This window comes from Eucyclogobius newberryi, unplaced genomic scaffold, assembly GCF_026437365.1.
Source record: "Eucyclogobius newberryi isolate DKJ021-1_F unplaced genomic scaffold, fEucNew1.0.hap1 SCAF_14, whole genome shotgun sequence".
NCBI classification, from domain to species: domain Eukaryota; kingdom Metazoa; phylum Chordata; class Actinopteri; order Gobiiformes; family Gobiidae; genus Eucyclogobius; species Eucyclogobius newberryi.
Window position 1 is genome coordinate 22,215,245 of NW_027315768.1, and position 22,743 is coordinate 22,237,987.

Below are 22,743 nucleotides of genomic sequence, written 5' to 3' on the forward strand. Positions count from 1 at the left end.
TTAATTCCCCCCAGACATTATATTTGCCCTACTAGAACCAGGCTGCAGTATCTGAAGTGTCACAATGTGTTTGAGACATTTTCTAAACCACGGGTAGAAAAACGTGTATATCAGAGGATTCAAACAGGAGTTGAAAAAGAACAAAAAGATTACAATGACTGCAGATGAAGCATCAACATAAGAATCCTGGCCAATTATAACAATATAAAAAGGACACAGGCAGATAATGAACATTACAATCACAATCCCTAAAGTCCTGGCAGCTTTTAGTTCAGATTTATTTGCAAATACTGTTCTTTGTGATTTCCCTGCTGTGATCTGTGAGCGCATGGTCCGAACTCGAGTCACAACTACAACAAATACCTGCATGTACAAAACAGAAATAGCACTGACAGGTATAATTAAAGATATGAAGACATCAGTCAGGAGGGCACCGTAATTAATTGCAACCACACATTCTCCAGAGCAACTGTTGAAGCTGCCTGGTTTTTCCATATTATCTTTCAGCAAAATTACGCTATAAAAAGTGGAAACAAACCAACAGAGGCATATGCCAAACTTCACTTTACGCTCAGTAACTTTAGTGTAGTAATGTAAAGGCTGACAAATGGCAATATAACGATCCACTGATATATGCACTATTGTTCCCAATGAAGCACAAGTTACTGTGTAGGACACCAATTGGTACACAATGCATAATATATCACCAAAGAGCCAACATCCATCGACAAAGAGAATTTGAATGAACATAATGAGTCCCACACAGAAGTCGGAGACAGCCAACGATAGGAGGAGGAGGTTGGTGGTAGTACGGAGCTGTCTGGAGAAGAGAAACAAATTAAAATCTTTCTCAATAAAGCCTGGATTCAAATTGTGATATCATTGAATAGATACAGTAATTACTTATAGTGGGAAATTGAAATAATAACCAGCAGGTTCAGCGCAGTAGTCACCAGAGAAATAACATACAGCACAGTGTAAACCAGCATAGTAGTGAAATAAGGTCGGATAATCTTTTTGCAAGAAGCATTTAGCATTTGTGGAAAACATAAATCAGAACCATCTATTGTGGACTCCATCGCAACATAATGAGAACATTATGGAGTTCAGTGTTTAGTGACCAAAGCTATTTAACATCCTCTGTACCCCTCCTTCTTCTCTCATTGGTTGGGAGGCGGACACCAAGTTTGGCCTGTTTATTTTCATTTATAGAGCATGTTAATGAACTGACGTCAATCAATCAGTCAATCAATCAATCAATCAAACAAACTAATTAATTTGTAGAACAAGATTCATGCAAAAAGCTATTCAAAATGCTTTACAACGAGAAAAACATAATACACAAACACAAAATTGTAAAAAACAGATCAAATTAGCCTTGATGTTCCTAGAAAATTAGTCTAGATGAGCCCACAATCTGATCCAAAAAGGGGTCAGAAGCTGGAGGGAAAACCATTTTCTAGGTAAAAAAGACAAAGGCCTCTGTTACGGTTGATATAAAACTTTCTACAGGGTATTTACAAACTAAAGTTGGAACACACTGGCACATATTTTCCCACAAATATTTATTACATTATTCTCCAGAGTTATACTCTTCATTTCATGGCTTTCCTCTTGGTTGCACTGCTTCCGCCCCAGGTTCAGATTTGGAGGGCTGGTCTTTATGTTAGATCTTTTATCCAATCACATGTTGCCAGGGATCTAAAATCTGCAGAGGCCTTCAAACCTCAACAGTGCTGGTGCTTGTAGCTTAAAGTGAATGGAAATGAAAATGATGTGTCAACAAATCAGCTTCAGAGTTGGCTATTGTACGTCTGCTGCTGTTACACAGGAGCCATCTAGCAGGTGCATCACGTGCACGTCTTTTGATTGGATCACCAATATCGAGAAGCAGGTCCTATGGGCGGGGCTATGCGGAACCTCAGAAACTCAGAACGAGGAAACTGAATTTGACAGACACATTAATCCTGTACTACTAAGCAGTTTTTTCAACCCACAACGTGGAAGGAGGAAAATATATTGATTTGGTCAAGGATATAATTATAATGCCTTTCTCAAGAAAAGTTAGACATTGTAAGGAGAGGTCGTAAGATGCCGACGCTGCAAAGCCTGTTACAGGCGGATTTGTTCCCCACGTTCAAAGTTTGGACATCGGCGCGTTGAAAACGCGTTGACAACGAGCGGAGAACGGCGTGGAGAGCGCGCGGACATCTGCTGGAAAACGCACGGACACCGACGTAAAGAACGCACGGAGCGGACACTGGCGTGAAGAACGCATGGACACTGGCGTGAAGAACGCACGGAGAACGACGTGGGGAACGAGCGGACAACGCCCGGAGAGTGGAGCGGAGAACACACGGACAACGGCACTGTAGTAATTAATAAGCATTTAATATTGTAATGGATTAATATACCTTTCATTGTTATTGCATACTGGACACACGCACACACACACTGCACATTCTTGCTCTGCCTGCTTGTGTCTGTCTCTGCTCCCCCTGCCAGAGAAGATCCACCTTTTTATGAATATTCATATTCTTTGTCCTGTGTGTGAGAGGCCCCCAGATGAGGAGCAGACGCCTGATGGGAACTTGTGAGGGACAGGACATGCGTTTTTAATCTGTTAGTTTTGTAATCGTAGGGAATAAATACTTTTATTCTTTATCCAACTTCTCCCTCCTCCCGCCGCGGCAACATTTAAAGGTAAAGAGAAAACCTTTTCTATAAATTTCTCTGATTGAACTGTTTAAATTGTGGAGGAGGTATGTGTTGGATGTTGAATAGACCGTCCCAAATTTATAGGACACTCGTAAATTTTCGAATAAACCCCAAAATACATTTTCTTTTGCGCGTAAATAGGGTCAGGGGATTTTTTTGTTGTTTTTTTCTTACTTTTTCTGAAACATTTTTGAAAATGTTAAAGGACCTTTTGGATTTAAATTTTTTGCTGATTTTATAGTTTTTATTTTTTTTAATAATTTGCTATGTGGGATTTTTTATATTTGCATTGCTGTTTTACAATTGTGGTAATGTTGTGATGTTTTGTCTAAAGTATGTTACTATTGTTGAATGTTGAATGTGGATAACAGATGTTGAATAAGTTAAAGGTGACTTTATTGAAATACTGCCTAAATTGATAAATTGAACTTGTTGTGGAATTAACCTTGTTGTGTCAAGACTGGACGTTGTTGAATAAAACACTGCGCAGTGTGAGAGAATAAGAGGACAGGGTCCTTAGACAAGGACAGGGTCCTTAGAGTCCAAGAAGAAGTCAGGGACTTCAGGAAGTCAGGGACTTCCGGGTCTACCGTCACGGGTGACAAGAATCAGACGTGATTCTGTCGTTGTGAGGTTTAATAGTACCTTGGAGAATTGAGGCCCTCCAGAAACTAATTTTAAAGTCAGGGACTTCAGCGATATCGACGAAGAATTCAACAGAGCAGACACAAAATTCCACGGAAAATGGCAAAGAGAAATAAGAAAAAAGAAGAAAAGGAAAAATCTTCTTGAAGGGAGAGATAGGGACAGTCAGGGAGAGAAAAAAAGGTGGGGGCTTGGAATAACTCGGAGGGCGGGGCTTTACCCCTCCCTTGAGGAGTTGAGGGCACCGTGTTGTGTACTTGTGTTGTGTGTATAGAAGAAAGCTATATAAGTCAAAAAGATAAACATTTAAATATGCTATAGGAAAAATATATAGGTTATAAGATTCAGAATAAATAAATAAATAAATAATAAATATTGGTTGATTGGTTAATTGATTGGTTGATTGATTGATTGATTGATTGATTGATTAATAAATTGATTCATTTAAAAAAAAAAATATTAAGAATCCTGACTCATGTGATAGAAAAAAATGGAATGGAGACATGAGAATGACACCTCAGGTAAGTAACATGGGGAAGAGAAATGCGACAGACACCAGAAGCTCTGGAGAAACGAAACTTAGACGAGAAGAAGAAGAACGGGAACACTGAGTGGATGAACATCAAAGGATGTTGGACTGAGAGCAAAATTACCAAATCAAAGTGATGAGACTGAAGAAATCAGCGACTAAGAAAAATGCCAAACAGGTAAGAAACAAAGGGGACACACGGAGACTGACTCATCAGAGGAGGAAGGATTCTTCTCGTCCTCCTCCTCCTCCAGTCAGGAAACAGACAAGACTCTGACCCCGGACCAAAGATGGTAATTGAAAAAGCGGCTCAAAATACAGGGATGATGAGAAAGGCATGAGCATGAGTGAAGAAAGATGGTGAAAATCAAATAAGGAAAAGAGAAAGTCAGGTTGGACAGAATTAGAACCTACTATGCTCCAAATGTCTTTGATGGTGGACAGAAGTGGAGGTTTGGGAGGTTTCCAACCATCCCAATTCAAAGATCTATAAGCCATAACGGGGCTAATAGTCTAACAGTCGGACACCAGCTGACAGCTGGAGACATCAGGGGCATAATGGGTGAGTGCTGCAGTAGTTATCAAATCAAACAGCAACAGATCAAATCAACAGATTTTATAAAATAATCAAAGAAACATATCCTGACCCGGCCGTCAGTATTTCCGGCTTCACACCATGGACAACCACTGTTGGACCAGAAAAATGGTTCCAGAAGTGTTTAACTCAGTGGATAGATGCGACAGGAAGACACTCAATGAGATACTTTGATAGGAAAATAATATGCATGATCGCAGTCATGGCAGCCCTTCCCCTGAATGTTAAAGAACATCTAAATATGAACTCTGACCTCATGGATGGTGATAACGCTTGGTTCAGGAAACACGTGGTTCAAGCTTTGACTCAACACCGTAGCAAGGAAAAAGGTAACAAATCAGAGACACAGAAATTGCAGGAACAGTTATTAAACTTAAAAGTAAAAGATCTAAAAGACAATGTACATAAGAAAGGTTGAGATTTTAAGGGAGGATTCAGAGGAGGCTTTGGAGGAACCTAAGGTGGAATAAGTTGTGGTCGAGGATTTCAGACTGATCAACAACAGGAGGAAGGAACATGCTAGCGCTGTGGATTCACTGACCGTTCGATGTGAGCCTGCCCACAACCAGCTCCTCACCGTGGAAGAGGAGGAGCCCCCACTGTGCACAGGCCTCCACCTGATGCACAACCAAATGCTGAGGCTACCACAGTGGGCAGTTTTACACTGGCCATGAAGACAAGAAATACTATGGGCGTCCAGAGAGGCAGGACCTATTTCAAGCAGAGCCTATGTTTCATGTGAAGGTGGAGGGACAAGCTGATCAATAAAACAATTGGACTGGTATAGAATGTCTAAGGGTAGCGTGCCACACGTCCTTGGCTGTCTCACCGGCTCATCAGGTAAAAGACTAACGTCTGTTACTGATTTGCATCCTGTGTGCTAACGTGAACACTCCTATTCTACCTATGCTTAAGACGGACCTCTCTAAATTTAGACCTGCTCATGACTTTAGGAAAATCCACAAGAGACTCTCTAAAGAACATTTCCTTCTAATTGAACTTTTTACATTTATTGTTTTCCTGTGCTTCTGCTAAACATTTCTGTGTTGTAGACTCCGTTTGAGTGCTGGTTTTAGGACTCGGTAGATCTCTGAGCCACCTGGCTTAGAGATGGTCTGGTGGTCTTCTTACACATGCACCTCTCCAGGGTCCTGTTTGGTGACACACACGCTTACATTGCTTTTTTCAGGTGGGCTGGGTGTTCCCCAGTCCAATAGAGGGAGGTTGGTTTATTAGGTTATAGGTTGGTTTATGTGGTTAGTTTATGCAGTCATTGTTTTAATAGGATGTAGAGTAGTAATAGGCATTCTTCTTTGGACGCATCGGAAAACATTAGACATCAAACACATATAACGCAGACTGTATATTCTATGCAAGATTAGATTCAGTTCCAATACAATCGGACTGACTGGACACTGAACCTTCAGACCAAAATTCCACTTTATATATATAATACAAAGATAATAATTATAAAATAATAATCAACAAAGTAAGAACTGAAGGGACTATACGTCTGTCTCTGCTCCCCCTACCAGCTTCTCTGTCTGGGTCAAGGGCCTCATCTCACGACCATATTAGGAAGTGGAAGGTACAGCCTGGTACGGCTGGTGCCAGAGAAGATCCACCTTTTTATGAATATTCTTTGTCCTGTGTGTGAGAGGCCCCCAGATGAGGAGCAGACGTCTGATGGGAACTTGTGAGGGACAGGACATGCGTTTTTAATCTGTTGGTTTTGTAATCGTAGGGAATAAATACTTTTATTTTAACGACCGAATCTTGTCTTGTTATTTTCAGCATATTAGAACCTAACAGCACAGAGAAGGTGAGGCAACGCCTGTTTGAACTGCGTTTCTGTCTAAATGTATAGTGCAGTGGCGGCTGGTGGTATAAAATATAGGGGGGGCTATTTGACATGACTGTGTTTATGTTATTTTTAAATGTCCAAAATTGAAATTTTTACCATTGACTGTATGGATACATATTTTAAATACACATTTACAACTGAATTAATTCAGTAAACACACTTTATTTCCACTTTTGTTGATGATAATATAATGACTTAGAGGCAGATTCCAATTGTGAGAAAATACATTTCACCCTGGAGAGACTCAGACAGACACAGAGAGGACAGTTTAGCAGGCTTTATTACGAAAGTTTTTTGGCTTAATTACGAAAGTTATTTGGCGCTCAGACCCCGGCGGAAGACATAGCGATTACGGGCGCTCCGTAATATGATCGTGTTTAGATGTCTCCCCCCGGGTCTGGGGACTGGTGGTGGTAGGTAAGAGAGGAGAGAGAGGATAGAGAGATGCAGAGGAGGAGAAGGGGAGGTGGTGGGTTGCAGTACGGTCAGGAGAGGCCGAGCCATCTGCGCGGGGGTTAATATGGGACCGGCTGCGTGCTGATTGGGAGCGAGGAGGTGCGTTGATTGGAGATCGGGAGCAGGTGGCCTTGATGTAGATGGATGGAGTTAGGTCTTCCAGGCTGAATTTACGCAGGCTTCATTTCACCCTGGAGAGACTCAGACAGACACAGAGTGGACAGTTTAGCAGGCTTTATTACAAAAGTTATTTGGCTTAATTCCGAAAGTTACTTGGCGCTTTGACCCCGGCGGAAGACATTGCGATTACGGGCGCTCCGTAATATGATCGTGTTTAGATGTCTCCCCCCCAAAACCCGGGGTCTGCACCTCTAGGTGGCCCTGATAATACTGGTGCTCGGGACAAGGGTGGAGAGTGTTTAACTGCGGACGTGCGCGGTGGAAAAGCTGCAGCCTGAAGGGAAGATACGGAAAGCGTGGTGAAGGGAGCGTGGAGAGACTCCCGTGGATGCGAGGAGTCTGGAGTGACTGCACTACCAGAGAGGAGGTGAGGTAGTAAGGATGGAAATATAGGACGCCGGAGATGGATAGGAAATGCAAGTATATCATGGATATGGAGCTTACCGGTGAGTGGTGAGGTGCAAGGCAGAGGTTGCATGCACGCAGTGCGTGGATGAGGCGATTATGGCCTGTGGAACAAGAAGGACAAGTAAAGACTGACTTAAACCACCACCAGTATTTGGGATTGAAACTTACTATGGTTGGAGGGAGCGCTGTGCTGCCAAAATTGAAATTAAGTCAGGACGAACGTATGAGGCGTAGGCGGAGGAGGACCATCGCCCGAGTTGTTGGAGGGCTGCCGAAGACATGCCCTGAGTAGCAGCGGTTGTGGCAGCTCCTATTCTGAAGGAGTGCCCGGAGTAAAAACGAGGGGGCAGGTTGCATGCGGATAGGGTAATCCTTAAATGTCAGCCACTTTCATTTCAACACGAATAAAGCCAGCAAACAGTTGAGGAGCTCCTTCACGTCAAGAGGAGCCAGCTGAGGTGGCTCGGGCATCTGTTCCTGATGCCTCCTGGGCGCCTCCCTGGGGAGGCGTTTCAGGCATGTCCCACCGGGAAGAGGCCCTGGGGAAGACCCAGGACACGCTGGAGGGACTATGTCTCTCGGCTTGCCTGGGAACGCCTCGGGATCGCCCCGGAGGAGTTGGAAAAAGTGTCTCGGGAGTAGAAAGTCTGGGAATCCCTGCTTAGACTGCTGCCTCTGCGACCTGGCTCCGGATAAGCGGAAGAAGATGGATGGATCTTTGAGTTCAGCTCATGAAAAATGGAAGCGAAAACAAGTTGCGTTTACATTTTTGTTCAGTGTCTGTGGTTCATTGCATAAGAATAAAATGTCAAGATACTGCCCATTAAGTTGGTCAAAAAATATATTTACCTAAATGTTTCCAACTGGTTCATCTGAACTCAACATAGTTACTTTATGTAGCTTCAGTTCTATGAGAGCAACCTGCATGTAACTCAGTTGTGTAGTTAAGAGGAGGCAGAGATCTTGGCTTTGAGTTCCAAACTGGACAGGGTAGTTTATGGATGACTCTGTGCCAAAATTAAATGCTTAAATGTATTGAACCAATGAATTAAATGTATTAAACTATGCATGAATAAATTATATGTCATGAATTAATTAAAAGTGCACAATTAATTAAATGTGGAATTAGTTAATTTAAAGTACAATTAATTAAACAGCCCAGCCGATAAACAAACACAATATTCAAGGAACAAATCTATGAGCATGTCCCATGAAGGAATGCAACATAATCATATATAGAACTGAAAATATATTTTCAGATTGACTAAATGTATTTGGATTTAGTTGACCAATTCAGCATGACATTTCCATCAACTATAAACAAAACACAAAATAAAACTAAATTCAAAATGGTTGTCCACATTAACAGTCAGGTATTTACTGTATTTTACAGTATTACTTTGTCTTGAAGTTTGTACTTGTTAAACTGCACGGTTTACAATGTTGGCGATTTACAGTTGTATTATGACAAATGCTGAATAAAGAAATACTATATTATTCAGTTTTATAAGTATTTCTTTGGGAGTGAAACTTCCTCAATGAAGGCTACACACCTTATTGCTCATGTACAAAAGATTGAATTCACAATAACTACTAAAACACCATAAACAAATAAACAAACATGTATTCACAGCATAAACTAATCATTTTGTAAAAAACAAAAACAAAAGAATGAAAGTTACACATATTTATTTTGCTTTTAATTCCCCCCAGACATTATATTTGCCCTACTAGAACCAGGCTGCAGTATCTGAAGTGTCACAATGTGTTTGAGACATTTTCTAAACCACGGGTAGAAAAACGTGTATATCAGAGGATTCAAACAGGAGTTGAAATAGATCAAATAGATTACAATGACTGCAGATGAAGCATTAAAATAAGAATTCTGGCCGATTATAACAATATAATAAGGACACAGGCAGATAATGAACATCACAATCACAACCCCTAAAGTCCTGGCAGCTTTTAGTTCAGATTTTTTTGCAAATACTGTTCTTTGTGATTTCCCTGCTGTGATCTGTGAGCGCATGGTCCGAACCTGAGTCACAACTACAACAAATACCTGCATGTACAAAACAGAAATAGCACTGACAGGTATAATAAAGGATATGAAGATATCAATCAGGCCCACATAGTAATTAATAGCAGCCACACATTCTCCAGAGCAACTGTTGAAGCTGCCTGGTTTTTCCATATTATCTTTCAGCACAATTACATTATAAAAAGTGGAAACAAACCAACAGAGGCATATGCCAAACTTCACTTTATGCTCAGTGACTTTAGTGTAGTAATGTAAAGGCTGACAAATGGCAATATAACGGTCAACTGATATAAGAACTACTGTTCCCAGTGAAGCACAAGTTACTGTGTAGGACACCAATTGGTACACAATGCATAATATATCACCAAAGAGCCAACATCCATCGACAAAAAGAATTTGAATGAACATAAGGAGTCCCACACAGAAGTCGGAGACAGCCAACGATAGGAGGAGGAGGTTGGTGGTAGTACGGAGCTGCCTGGAGAAGAGAAACAAATAAAAATCTTTCTTATTAAAGCCTGGATTCAAATTGTGATATCATTGAGCAGATACAGTAATTACTTATAGTGGGAAATTGAAATAATAACCAGCAGGTTCAGCGCAGTAGTCACCAGAGAAATAACATACAGCACAGTGTAAACCAGCATAGTAGTGAAATAAGGTCGGATAATCTTTTTGCAAGAAGCATTTAGCATTTGTGGAAAACATAAATCAGAAACATCTATTGTGGACTCCATCGCAACATAATGAGAACATTATGGAGTTCGGTGTTTAGTGACCAAGGCTATTTAACATCCTCTGTACCCCTCCTTCTTCTCTCATTGGTTGGGAGGCGGACACCAAGATTGGCCTGTTTATTTTTATTTACAGAGCATGTTAATGAACTGACATCAATCAATCAATCAAACAAACAAACAAACAAACAAACAAACAAATTTATTTGTAGAACACGATTCGTGCAAAATGCAATTCAAACTTTACAACGAGAAAAACATAAAACACAAACACAAAATAGTAAAAAACAGCTCAAATTAGCCTTAATGTTCCTAGAAAACTAGCCTAGATGAGCCCACAATCTGATCCAAAAAGGGGTCAGAAGCTGGAGGGAAAACTATTTTCTAGGTAAAAAAGACAAAGGCCTCCGTTACGATTGATATAAAACTTTCAACAGGGTATTTACAAACTACAAACTGAATGCCGTCTTTCAGCATTCAACAGCTGGTTTCTAGTTGGTGCCCTCAAAACAACGTAGTCTTTGATGACAACTGGAGTGCGTTTTGGGGAAATCCCGGGCTCATACGCAGGGATGGCATCCATCCGACTTCGGAGGGTACATCCCTATTAGTTCGTAATTTGACTGATAGCCTTAGTCGCCTAAAGTGACCACCCAAGGATGAGCCCCGGGCGCAGAGCAGCAGTGTAAGACGCTCCTCTGTCGCTGAACTCTCGCCCGCTCTGTCACATATGAAGTGTTCAGATTCAAGGCAGATAGAGACTGTGTGTGTCCCTCGTGTCCCTCGTGCAAATAATGCCAAAAAGTCAGATCTCAGAAGAACTATTTCAGGCGTCAGATCAAATAACTTAAGGAAAATAACACTCACAAATGACACAAATAAACAAATGAATAAGCACATAAAATGTGGACTGCTAAACATTAGATAAATTTCCTCCAAATTGCTTTTAGTTAATTAATTAATTAATTGGTGACTATAACTTAGAATCATAGGTGTCAAACTCTGGCCTGCGGGCCAAATCCGGCCCGCCAGACGTTTTATTCTGGCCCGCCGAACATTTCAAATTTATATTTTAAATAAATAAATACATTTAAAAAATAATAATGTTTTATCGATTCATAGAACCGTAATTACATCCGTAACCATTTTTATCGTTAAAACTACGCGTCCCACAATGCCGCCGGTGGCTGCCCCTCCCCCACGGGGCTCTGCTGCACTGCTGTGTGAGCTGCCGAGGGAGAAGCGCACCCTATCACTTTTGAGCAGAAGTTTAGTGGTGTGTCAGTTCAGGTGTACAGATAACTACACAGATGTGGAAATGTTAGTTATTAGTACATTTAAAAGGTTTTTTTAGATCTTCAGAAGTTTATTTTGTTATAAAGTCAAATGTTTATCTCTGTGTAGAACTGTAGATCAACTCTGAAGTTGTAATGCACATAAACTGAAGCACAGTGTTGGTGAAATTACACTTGTTTTTCTAAATACATTTCAGTTTATGAGAACAAACGTTTTGTAATTTTTTTTAATCGATCCAGTAATTGCTTCAAAACAGCGTAGGCTGTATAAAGCTATTTATTTCTTATATTTTTAATAGTTTTATGTTTTACGTTATGTTCGGCCCGCAACCCAGCCTGAGCGTAGAAATTCGGCCCTTCTAGCTCTAACTGAAACGTGGCTTCAACAAGACGATTATGTCAGACTAAATGAGTCCACCTCACCCACCCATGTTAACTTTCAGATCTCCAGGACCACAGGCCGAGGTGGTGGTGTGGCAGTGATCTCACACTCAAGCCTACTTATGAGCCCTAAAATTAACAATGTATTTCACTCATTTGAAAGCTTCATACTATTAATCACGTGTCCACATATGAGAAACCAAAAAGGAGTTTTGTTCATAGTTATCTACCGACCTCCTGGTCCCTACTCAGAGTTTTTAACCGAGTTCTCTGACTTTATATCAAACTTAGTGTTAGCCTGGGATAAAATAGTTATAGCTGGAGCATTTAATATCCACGTGAACGTGAGTGATGACTCTCTCAGTAATGCCTTCAGCGCCTTGTTAGACAGCATCGGTTTCACTCAAAAAGTAAATAAACCGACTCACAGACATAAGAACACTCTGGACCTTGTCCTAACGTATGGAACAGAGATTAGTGACCTCATTGTCCTCCCTCAAAACTCTATATTGTCAGATCATTTCCTAATTACCTTTCAGTTTATTCTTAAAGATCATCCAGCCCCACAGAATAAAGTTATAACGAAAAGGACAATATCCGAAAAATCAATCTCAAAATTCAAAGAAATAATAGAGCCAATATTCAGTGACATGTCATGTGATCCAGCTGAGAACAGTTTTAGTCCCACTGTAAGTCATCAATTTGTCGACCTGACCATGAATTCTCTGAAGTCTGCTCTTGACGTTGTCGCGCCGTTAAAACAGAAGGTCGTTAGGCCAAAGCGCGCCTCCCATGGCACAACAAAGAACTGCGTTCACATAAACAAAGAGTTAGAAAATTAGAAGGATCACTTTGTCGCTCCCACACAGAAGAATCCCTAAAAGCATGGGAAAGTTGCCTACTGTCCTATAAGCAGGCTCTGCGTAAGGCCCAAACCAGATACATTTCAAATCTAATAGAAGTCAACAAAAGTAACACTAAATTTATTTTCAGCACTGTGGCCAGGCTAACAAACTGTCACAGCACAGTAGAGCCCTCAATCCCAGCTTCACTCAGTTTTGATGATTTCCTCCTATTTTTTAACAATAAAATAAAAACATTCAGAGATAAATTAGATGAAATTACCCCCGCTATTAGCCCTGAATTAGCCCAAGCTGTAAAACTAATGTCCAATATAAATCCATCAGTAAATTTAGAAAGGTTCACAGCTATTGATCAGGCAGAGATAACTTCAGCCATTATGTCCTCGAAAAGCTCAACTTGTGTCCTAGACCCCATTCCAAGCAGACTCCTCAAAGATATTCTCCACCTAATTATAGACTCTATTCTTAATATAATAAATACTTCACTAGAAAGGGGCTATGTTCCACAGTCCTTCAAACATGAAGTCATTAAACCTCCTCTGAAAAAGCCTAACCTAGATTCTGACCCATTGGTAAACTACAGACCTATTTCAATTCTTCCCTTTGTCTCTAGAATCCTTGAAAAAGTTGTGCACTGAAACTGCACTAGTTAAAGTCACAAATGATTTGTTATTAGCTGCTGTTGATGGACTGGTCTCAATCCTGGTCCTGTTGGACCTCAGCGCAGCGTTTGACACCATCGACCACAACATTCTACTGCAGAGGTTAGAATGTGATGTAGGTGTCGGAGGAACAGCCTTCAGCTGGTTTAAATAGTATTTATCTGATAGGTACTAGTTTGTTAATGTAAACCAGAGCTCCTCACCTTGCTCTAAAGTAACTTACGGTGTGCCACAGGGATCAGTACTCGGTCCAATTCTGTTTACTCTTTATATGCTGCTGTTAGGCAACATTATTAGAAAGCATGGCATTAACTTCCACTGCTATGCAGATGACACTCAGCTGTATTTATCAATGAAACCTGATCAGAGCGATCATGTAGACAGACTTAGTGCTTGTGTGAAGGATATAAAAACCTGGATGACACTTAACTACATGCTTCTTAACCCTGAAAAAACCGAGGTCATTGTGCTGGGCCCTAAGCATCTACGAGACGCTCTATCTGAGCAGATAGTCACACTGGACAATGTTAGTGGAGCCTCCAGTTCTATTGTAAGAAATCTTGGAGTCTTATTTGACCAGAAGCTCTCATTTAAAGCTCATATAAATCAAGCCTGTAAAACAGCCTATTTTTATTTGCGCAACATAGCCAAAATCAGAAGAATCCTGCCTAAAAGCGATGCTGAGAAACGTATCCATGCATTTGTAACAACTCGATAAGACTACTGTAACTCCCTGCTTGCAGCGTGTCCTAAAAGCTCCATAAGAAGCTTTCAACTGGTTCAAAATGCAGCAGCAAGATTACTAACTGGAACTAAAAGAAGAGAACACATTGCGCCGGTGCTGAAGTCTCTTCACTGGCTCCCCGTCGAGTTTAGAATCTAAATTCTACTCCTGACCTACAAAGCCATAAATGACATGGCCCCATCCTACCTCAAAGATGCTATAGAACCATATCATCCAAACAGAGCTCTTCGCTCTCAAAATGCTGGACTTCTGGTGGTCCCAAGAGTCTCTAAAAGCACAGTAGGAGGTAGAGCATTTAGCTACTACGCTCCTGTGTTATGGAATCAGCTCATGTCCATGTTAAAGTGGTCGAGACAGTCTCTTCATTTAAGACCAGGCTTAAAACGTTCCTCTTTGAAATTGTTTGGTCAGGCCAGTTAGGAACAGAAATATAATCCCACAGCTTCAGCTACGCTGCCCTAGGAGCAACTATGCTGGGGGAAGTATGGCAGCTTGAGCACTATCCTTTTCTTCTGGTCCCTCATCTGCCTGAGGAGTGGGTCCAGCTCGACTCTGACGGTCCCTCATCTGCCTGAAGAGTGGGTCCAGTTCGCCTCAGTCGGTCCCTCATCTGCCTGAAGAGTGGGTCCAGTTCGCCTCAGTCGGTCCCTCATCTGCTTGAAGAGTGGGTCCAGTTCGCCTCCGACGGTCCCTCATCTGCTTGAAGAGTGGGTCCAGTTCGCCTCCGACGGTCCCTCATCTGCCTGAAGAGTGGGTCCAGTTCGCCTCAGACGGTCCCTCATCTGCCTGAAGAGTGGGTCCAGCTCCAGTCTCCCTCGTGTCCGTCTGTCCATCTGTGAGAGTCGGATCTCTCCTTCACTGGAACTCCTCCAGGTTTCTACGCTTTTTTCCCAAAGAGGTTTTTTTTGTAGTTTTTCCTGGCCGAGAAGGAGAGTCTAAGGACAGAGGACCCTGGGACATCGTCCCTCGCCACCACAGACATTGTCTGACTCCCTCGCCACCACAGACAATTTCACAAATAATTTCTCCCTGTGGCCCTCAGAGGCAACTGTTGTTGTGATTTTGGGCCTTACAAAAATAAATTGATTTGATTTGATTTGATTCTTCTGACTACATATTCTATCAAACAATATTTAATATTTAATTCCACTTGCAAACTGTTCACTGCCTTCTTTTTCTTTTTCTCACTCCTGAGGAACTGCAGACCCAGATGCTCCTCTCCTGGCGAAGCAGTTCCTGCCCCGTATGGACGTATGAACGGTCTCTCATCAACCGGAAGAGTGTTGCATAGCAAAACACGAAAGTGACTAACAATCGATATTTTCCATTGATGTAACAAGATTATTTATTTCAAATGTATTTGAAAATATTCTATTAAAAAAAAAAAAAAAACTCTTAACAAATTAACTTTTAAACACTTTTTAAAACAAAACAGAAAAATAAAATTAGTTATTGACAAATTAATTAACACCAAGTCAGATGCCTTATTGACAACTTTCTTCCATATCATCACTCAGATGACTATTTGCATGAGTCTCATTTACATATTAATAGTCTTTACACTCATATTACATTAATAGTCGTTACATATCACCATCAGACTCGTCATGACAATGCAATGCTGAATAAAGAAATACTATATTATTCAGTTTTATAAGTATTTCTTTGGGAGTGAAACTTCCTCAATATGCCGACCAATTTCTGAAGGCTGCACACCTTATTGCTCATGTACAAAAGATTGAATTCACAATAACTACTAAAACACAATAAACAAATAAACAAACATGTATTCACAGCATGAACTAATCATTTTGTAATTAACAAAAAATAAAAACAAAAGAATGAATGTTACACATATTTATTTTGGCTTTAATTCCCACCACACATTATATTTGCCCTACTAGAACCAGGCTGCAGTATCTGAAGTGTCACAATGTGTTTGAGACATTTTCTAAACCACGGGTAGAAAAACGTGTATATCAGAGGATTCAAACAGGAGTTGAAATACAACAAATAGATTACAATGGCTGCAGATGAAACATCAAGAATGGAATCCTGGCCAATTATAACAATATAAAAAGGACACAGGCAGATAATGAACATTACAATCACAATCCCTAAAGTCCTGGCAGCTTTTAGTTCAGATTTATTTGCAAATACTGTTCTTTGTGATTTCCCTGCTGTGATCTGTGAGCGCATGGTCCGAACTCGAGTCACAACTACAACAAATACCTGCATGTACAAAACAGAAATAGCACTGACAGGTATAATAAAGGATATGAAGATATCAGTCAGGAGGGCACCGTAATTAACACCAATCACACATTCTCCAGAGCAACTGTTGAAGCTGCCTGGTTTTTCCATATTATCTTTCAGCAAAATTACGCTATAAAAAGTGGAAACAAACCAACAGAGGCATATGCCAAACTTCACTTTACGCACAGTGACTTTAGTGTGGTAATGTAAAGGCTGACAAATGGCAATATAACGGTCAACTGATATAAGAACTATTGTACCCAATGAAGCACAAGTTATATTGATTGACACTAATTGGTACACAATGCATAATATATCACCGAAGAGCCAACATCCATCGACAAAGAGAATTTGAATGAACATAATGAGTCCCACACAGAAGTCGGAGACAGCCAACGATAGGAGGAGGAGGTTGGTGGTAGTACGGAGCTGCCTGGAGAAGAGAAACAAATAAAAATCTTTCTCAATAAAGCCTGGATTCAAATTGTGATATCATTGAGCAGATACAGTAATTACTTATAGTGGGAAATTGAAATGATAACCAGCAGGTTCAGGGCAGTAGTCACCAGAGAAATAACATACAGCACAGTGTAAACCAGCATAGTAGTGAAATAAGGTCGGATAATCTTTTTGCAAGAAGCATTTAGCATTTGTGGAAAACATAAATCAGAACCATCTATTGTGGACTCCATCGCAACATAATGAAAACATTATGGAGTTCAGTGTTTAGTGACCAAAGCTATTTAACATCCTCTGTACCCCTCCTTCTTCTCTCATTGGTTGGGAGGCGGACACCAAGATTGGCCTGTTTATTTTCATTTATAGAGCATGTTAATGAACTGACGTCAATCAATCAGTCAATCAATCAATCAATCATTCAAACACATTTATTTGTAGAACACAATTCGTGCAAAATGCAATTCAAAATGCTTTACAACGAGAAAAACATAAAACACAAACACAAAATAGTAAAAAACAGATAAAATTAGCCTTGATGTTCCTAGAAAATTAGCCTAGATGAGCCCACAATCTGATCCAAAAAGGGGTCAGAAGCTGGAGGGAAAACCATTTTCTAGGTAAAAAAGACAAAGGCCTCTGTTACGGTTGATATAAAACTTTCAACAGGGTATTTACAAACTAAAGTTGGAACACACTGGGACATATTGGACGATACTCACATGTCTCCAGTAAAGTCCAGGGGCCTCATTTATAAAAGAGTGCGGCAAATTGTCCTTGAAAGAGTGCGTGCCGCAGGGTTCAGATTAAGGATTTTCTCGTGTATAGCAGTGCTGCTAAACAATCCGTACAGTTTTTCAAATTTGTATAGCAATTTGATAAGTTGCATAGCAAAACACGAAAGTGACTAACAATCAATGTTTTCCATTGATGTAACAAGAGTATTTATTTCATATGTATCTGAAGATATTCTATTTTTTAAAAAAAAACTCTTAACAAATTAACTTTTAAACACTTCAAATTTTTTAAAATAAAACAGAAAAATGTAATTTGTTGTTGAACAAATAAATCAACACCAAGTCAGATGGCCTTATTGACAAATTTCTTCCATATCATCACTCAGATGACTATTTCATTCACATATTAATTGTCTTTAAACTCACAAGTTACATATCACCATCAGACTCGTCATGACGATGAGCTGTTTGTATCAGAATGACTTCTCTTACGGGTCTGGATCTTTCCAGACACAACATGTCTTGGTTTTGTTTGACCCCTTTGAATTCAACATCCTCGGGATTCTCAGAAACCTGTTCTAGTCTGAAAATGGGAGAGTGGGAGGAGCCACCGGGAGAGCGGGCGGAGGGCGACGAGGGGGTTTGACCAGCGCCGCGTCTCGCTAATCTCACAACAATAACTATGTGTTACACAATAACTATGTGTAACACATAACTATGTGAGATTAGTGAGACGCGGTGCTGGTCAAAGCCCCTCGTCGCCTTCCGCCCACTCTCCTGGTGACTCCGCCCGCTCTCCCGGTGACTCCTTCCACTCTCCCATTTTCAGACTTGCGATCTGAGACAGCAGTGGGACCTGGTCAAGTCAACACAGCGTCCTACATTGTGTCATGCTGTTGTTGACGATCGATTGATGAGTGATCAGTGCTTTTTTAGGCGCTTTGGTTGTACAATTGAACACACATTTTTGTATCGCAAAAGCTGCTAATCAAAAACACTTTTTTGTGATGAATGCATTGCATGAGAGAAATTGCGTCGCATTTTGCGATGCAATACCGCTTATTCTGAGCCCTGTACCGTAACGCAAAATGTATGGTCGTCGAGGCCCCTGGCGTCGACTGCCGCCCAGATCACTCTGCACCGGCCCCTTATGGATCCTCCTGCGGGTGGTGGGCCCACGGGAGGACGGCCCCACGCCGCTCGTACAGGCTGTGCCCGGCCGGGCCCCGTGGGGAAAGACTCGGCCACCAGGCGCTCCAACCGATACTCGAACCTGGGATTCAGGAGGAGCAGAGTGGTTTTCGTCCGGGTCGTGGAACACTGGACCAGCTCTATACTCTCCATCAGGTGCTCGAGGGTTCATGGGAGTTTGCCCAACCAGTCCACATGTGCTTTGTGGATCTGGAGAAGGCTTTCGACCGTGTCCCTCGGTGTGTCCTTTGGGGGTCCTCCGGGAGTACGGGGTCCGGGGCCCTTTGCCTCCTAGGCGCCTCCCTTGGGAGGTTTTTCGGGCATGTCCCACCGGCAAGAGGCCCCGGGGAAGTCCCAGGACACGCTGGAGGGACTATGTCTCTCGGCTGCCCTGGGAACGCCTCGGGATCTCCCCGGAGGAGTTGGAAAAAGTGTCTGGGGAGTAGGAAGTCTGGGAATCCCTGCTTAGACTTCTGCCTCCGCGACCCAGCCCCGGATAAAGCGGAAGAAGATCGATGGATCTTTGAGTTCAGCTCATGAAAAATGGAAGCGAAAACAAGTGTTGCGTTTACATTTTTGTTCAGTGTCTGTGGTTCATTGCATAAGAATAAAATGTCAAGATACTGCCCATTAAGTTGGTCAAAAAATATATTTACCTAAATGTTTCCAACTGGTTCATCTGAACTCAACATAGTTACCAGTGTTGGGAAAGTTCACTTTCTACATGAAATGGTTCAGTTCATAGTTCATAATTCAGTTCACAGCTCCAAAAAATTACGAAAAACTAGTTCAGTTATTTTTTTCAATATTATGCTATAATGTTTCTAAATTATTTCCACAGCCCATATACAACCAGAGGCAGCAATTATTGTATTAGTTTAATGTTGAGACTATGTGTCAGAATGTGATGTAGGTGTCGGAGGAACAGCCCTCAGCTGGTATATATCCTATTTATCTGATAGGTACTAGTTTGTTAATGTAAACCAGAGCTCCTAACCTTGCTCTAAAGCAGGGGTGTCCAAACTTTTTTTGTCAGACTTCCTTCTCTGGGGAGAAGGAAGTCTGGGAGTCCCTGCTCAGACTGCTGCCCCTGCGTCCCGGCCACGGATAAGCGGCAGAAAATGGATGGATGGATGGATGGATGGATAACAAAAATAAAAACAAAAGAATGAATGTTACACATATTTCTTTTGCCTTTAATTCCCACCAGACATTATATTTGCCCTACTAGAACCAGGCTGCAGTATCTGAAGTGTCACAATGTGTTTGAGACATTTTCTAAACCACGGGTAGAAAAACGTGTATATCAGAGGATTCAAACAGGAGTTGAAAAAAAACAAATAGATTACAATGGCTGCAGATGAAGTATCAACATAAGAATTCTGGCCGATTATAACAACATAATAAGGACACAGGCAGATAATGAACATTACAATCACAACCCCTAAAGTCCTGGCAGCTTTAAGTTCAGATTTATTTGCAAATACTGTTCTTTGTGATTTCCCTGCTGTGATCTGTGAGCGTGTGGTCCGAACTCGAGTCACAACTACAACAAATACCTGCATGTACAAAACAGAAATAGCACTGACAGGTATAATTAAAGATATGAAGACATCAGTCAGGAGGCCACCGTAATTAACACCAATCACACATTCTCCAGAGCAACTGTTGAAGCTGCCTGGTTTTTCCATACTATCTTTCAGCAAAATTACGCTATAAAAAGTGGAAACAAACCAACAGAGGCATATGCCAAACTTCACTTTATGCTCAGTGACTTTAGTGTAGTAATGTAAAGGCTGACAAATGGCAATATAACGGTCAACTGATATAAGAACTATTGTTCCCAGTGAAGCACAAGTTACTGTGTAGGACACCAATAGGTACACAATGCATAATATATCACCAAAGAGCCAACATCCATCGACAAAGAGAATTTGAATGAACATAAGAAGTCCCACACAGAAGTCGGAGACAGCCAACGATAGGAGGAGGAGGTTGGTGGTAGTACGGAGCTGCCTGGAGAAGAGAAACAAATTAAAATCTTTCTCAATAAAGCCTGGATTCAAAAAGTGATATCATTGAGCAGATACAGTAATTACTTATAGTGGGAAATTGAAATGATAACCAGCAGGTTCATTGCAGCAGTCACCAGAGAAATAACATACAGCACAGTGTAAACCAGCATAGTAGTGAAATAAGGTCGGATAATCTTTTTGCAAGAAGCATTTAGCATTTGTGGAAAACATAAATCAGAACCATCTATTGTGGACTCCATCGCAACATAATGAGAACATTATGGAGTTCGGTGTTTAGTGACCAAAGCTATTTAACATCCTCTGTACCCCTCCTTCTTCTCTCATTGGTTGGGAGGCGGACACCAAGTTTGGCCTGTTTATTTTCATTTATAGAGCATGTTAATGAACTGACGTCAATCAATCAGTCAATCAATCAATCAATCAATCATTCAAACACATTTATTTGTAGAACACAATTCGTGCAAAATGCAATTCAAAATGCTTTACAACGAGAAAAACATAAAACACAAAATAGTAAAAAACAGCTCAAATTAGCCTTGATGTTCCTAGAAAATTAGCCTAGATGAGCCCACAATCTGATCCAAAATGGGGTCAGAAGCTGAAGGGAAAACTATTTTCTAGGTAAAAAAGACAAAGGCCTCTGTTACGGTTGATATAAAACTTTCAACAGGGTATTTACAAACTAAAGTTGGAACACACTGGGACATATTGGACGATACTCACATGTCTCCAGTAAAGTCCAGGGGCCTCATTTATAAAAGAGTGCGGCAAATTGTGCTTGAAAGAGTGCGTGCCGCAGGGTTCAGATTAAGGATTTTCTCGTGTATAGCAGTGCTGCTAAACAATCCGTTAATTTTTCAAATTTGTATAGCAATTTCATAAGTTGCAAAGCAAAACATGAAAGTGACTAACAATCAATATTTTCCATTGATGTAACAAGATTATTTATTTCAAATGTATCTGAAAATATTCTATTTAAAAAAAAACTTAACAAATTAACTTTTAAACACTCTTTTTTAAAAATAAAACAGAAAAACAAAATTTGTTGTTGAACAAATTAATTAACACCAAGTCAGATGCCTTATTGACAACTTTCTTCCATATCATTACTCAGATGACTATTTGCATGAGTCTCATTTACATATTAATTGTCTTTAAACTCACAAGTTACATATCACCATCAGACTCGTCATGACGATGAGCTGTTGAATGACTTCTCTTACGGGTCTGGATCTTTCCAGACACAACATGTCTTGGTTTTGTTTGACCCCTTTGAATTCAGTCTTGCTAATCTCACAACAATAACTATGTGTTACACAATAACTATGTGTAACGCATAACTATGTGAGATTAGTGAGACGCGGTGCTGGTCAAAGCACCTCGTCGCCTTCCGCCCGCTCTCCCGGTGACTCCTCCCACTCTCCCGGTGACTCCTCCCACTCTCCCGTTTTCAGACTTGCGATCTGAGACAGCAGTGGGACCTGGTCAAGTCAACACAGCATCCTACATTGTGTCATGCCGTTGTTGACGATCGATTGATGAGTGATCAGTGCTTTTTTAGGCGCTTTGGTTGTACAATTGAACAAAAATTTTCTATCGCAAAAGCTGCTAATCAAAAACACTTTTTTCTGACGAATGCATTGTATTTGAGAGAAATTGCGTAGTATTTTGCGATGCAATACCGCTTATTCTGAGCCCTGTACCGTAAAGCAAAAATGTATGGTCGTCGAGGCCCCTGCCGTCGACTGCCGCCCAGATCACTCTGCACCGGTCGCTTATGGATCCTCCTACGGGAGGGCGGCCCCACGCCGCTTGTACAGGCTGTGCCCGGCCGGGCCCCGTGGGGAAAGACCTGGCCACCAGGCGCTCCAACCGACAGTCAATCCTTGGATTTAGGTCGTGGAACATGGGACCAGCTCTATACTCTCCATCGGGTGCTCGAGGGTTCATG

General features: G+C 41.1%; 4 protein-coding genes across 4 annotated transcripts; all 4 read right to left on the minus strand.

Moving 5' to 3' along the window:
- LOC140359059 (trace amine-associated receptor 13c-like) lies at positions 1 to 1,079 on the minus strand. The gene is made up of 2 exons (XM_072443934.1): positions 904 to 1,079; positions 1 to 820 (listed from the first exon to the last, which is right to left on the minus strand). Exons 1-2 carry the CDS (start codon positions 1,077 to 1,079, stop codon positions 1 to 3), a joined length of 996 nt encoding a protein of 331 aa, XP_072300035.1.
- A 6,034-nt stretch (positions 1,080 to 7,113) lies between these two features.
- On the minus strand, positions 7,114 to 10,173 carry LOC140359060 (trace amine-associated receptor 13c-like). The gene is made up of 5 exons (XM_072443935.1): positions 9,998 to 10,173; positions 9,111 to 9,914; positions 7,617 to 7,767; positions 7,432 to 7,496; positions 7,114 to 7,261 (listed from the first exon to the last, which is right to left on the minus strand). The coding sequence occupies exons 1-5, from the start codon at positions 10,171 to 10,173 to the stop codon at positions 7,114 to 7,116; spliced, it is 1,344 nt and encodes a 447-aa protein (XP_072300036.1).
- A 5,812-nt stretch (positions 10,174 to 15,985) lies between these two features.
- Positions 15,986 to 17,064, minus strand: LOC140359061 (trace amine-associated receptor 13c-like). The gene is made up of 2 exons (XM_072443936.1): positions 16,889 to 17,064; positions 15,986 to 16,805 (listed from the first exon to the last, which is right to left on the minus strand). Exons 1-2 carry the CDS (start codon positions 17,062 to 17,064, stop codon positions 15,986 to 15,988), a joined length of 996 nt encoding a protein of 331 aa, XP_072300037.1.
- A 1,079-nt stretch (positions 17,065 to 18,143) lies between these two features.
- LOC140359062 (trace amine-associated receptor 13c-like) lies at positions 18,144 to 21,031 on the minus strand. The gene is made up of 4 exons (XM_072443937.1): positions 20,856 to 21,031; positions 19,964 to 20,772; positions 18,339 to 18,403; positions 18,144 to 18,227 (listed from the first exon to the last, which is right to left on the minus strand). The coding sequence occupies exons 1-4, from the start codon at positions 21,029 to 21,031 to the stop codon at positions 18,144 to 18,146; spliced, it is 1,134 nt and encodes a 377-aa protein (XP_072300038.1).
- Positions 21,032 to 22,743: the final 1,712 nt, after the last annotated feature.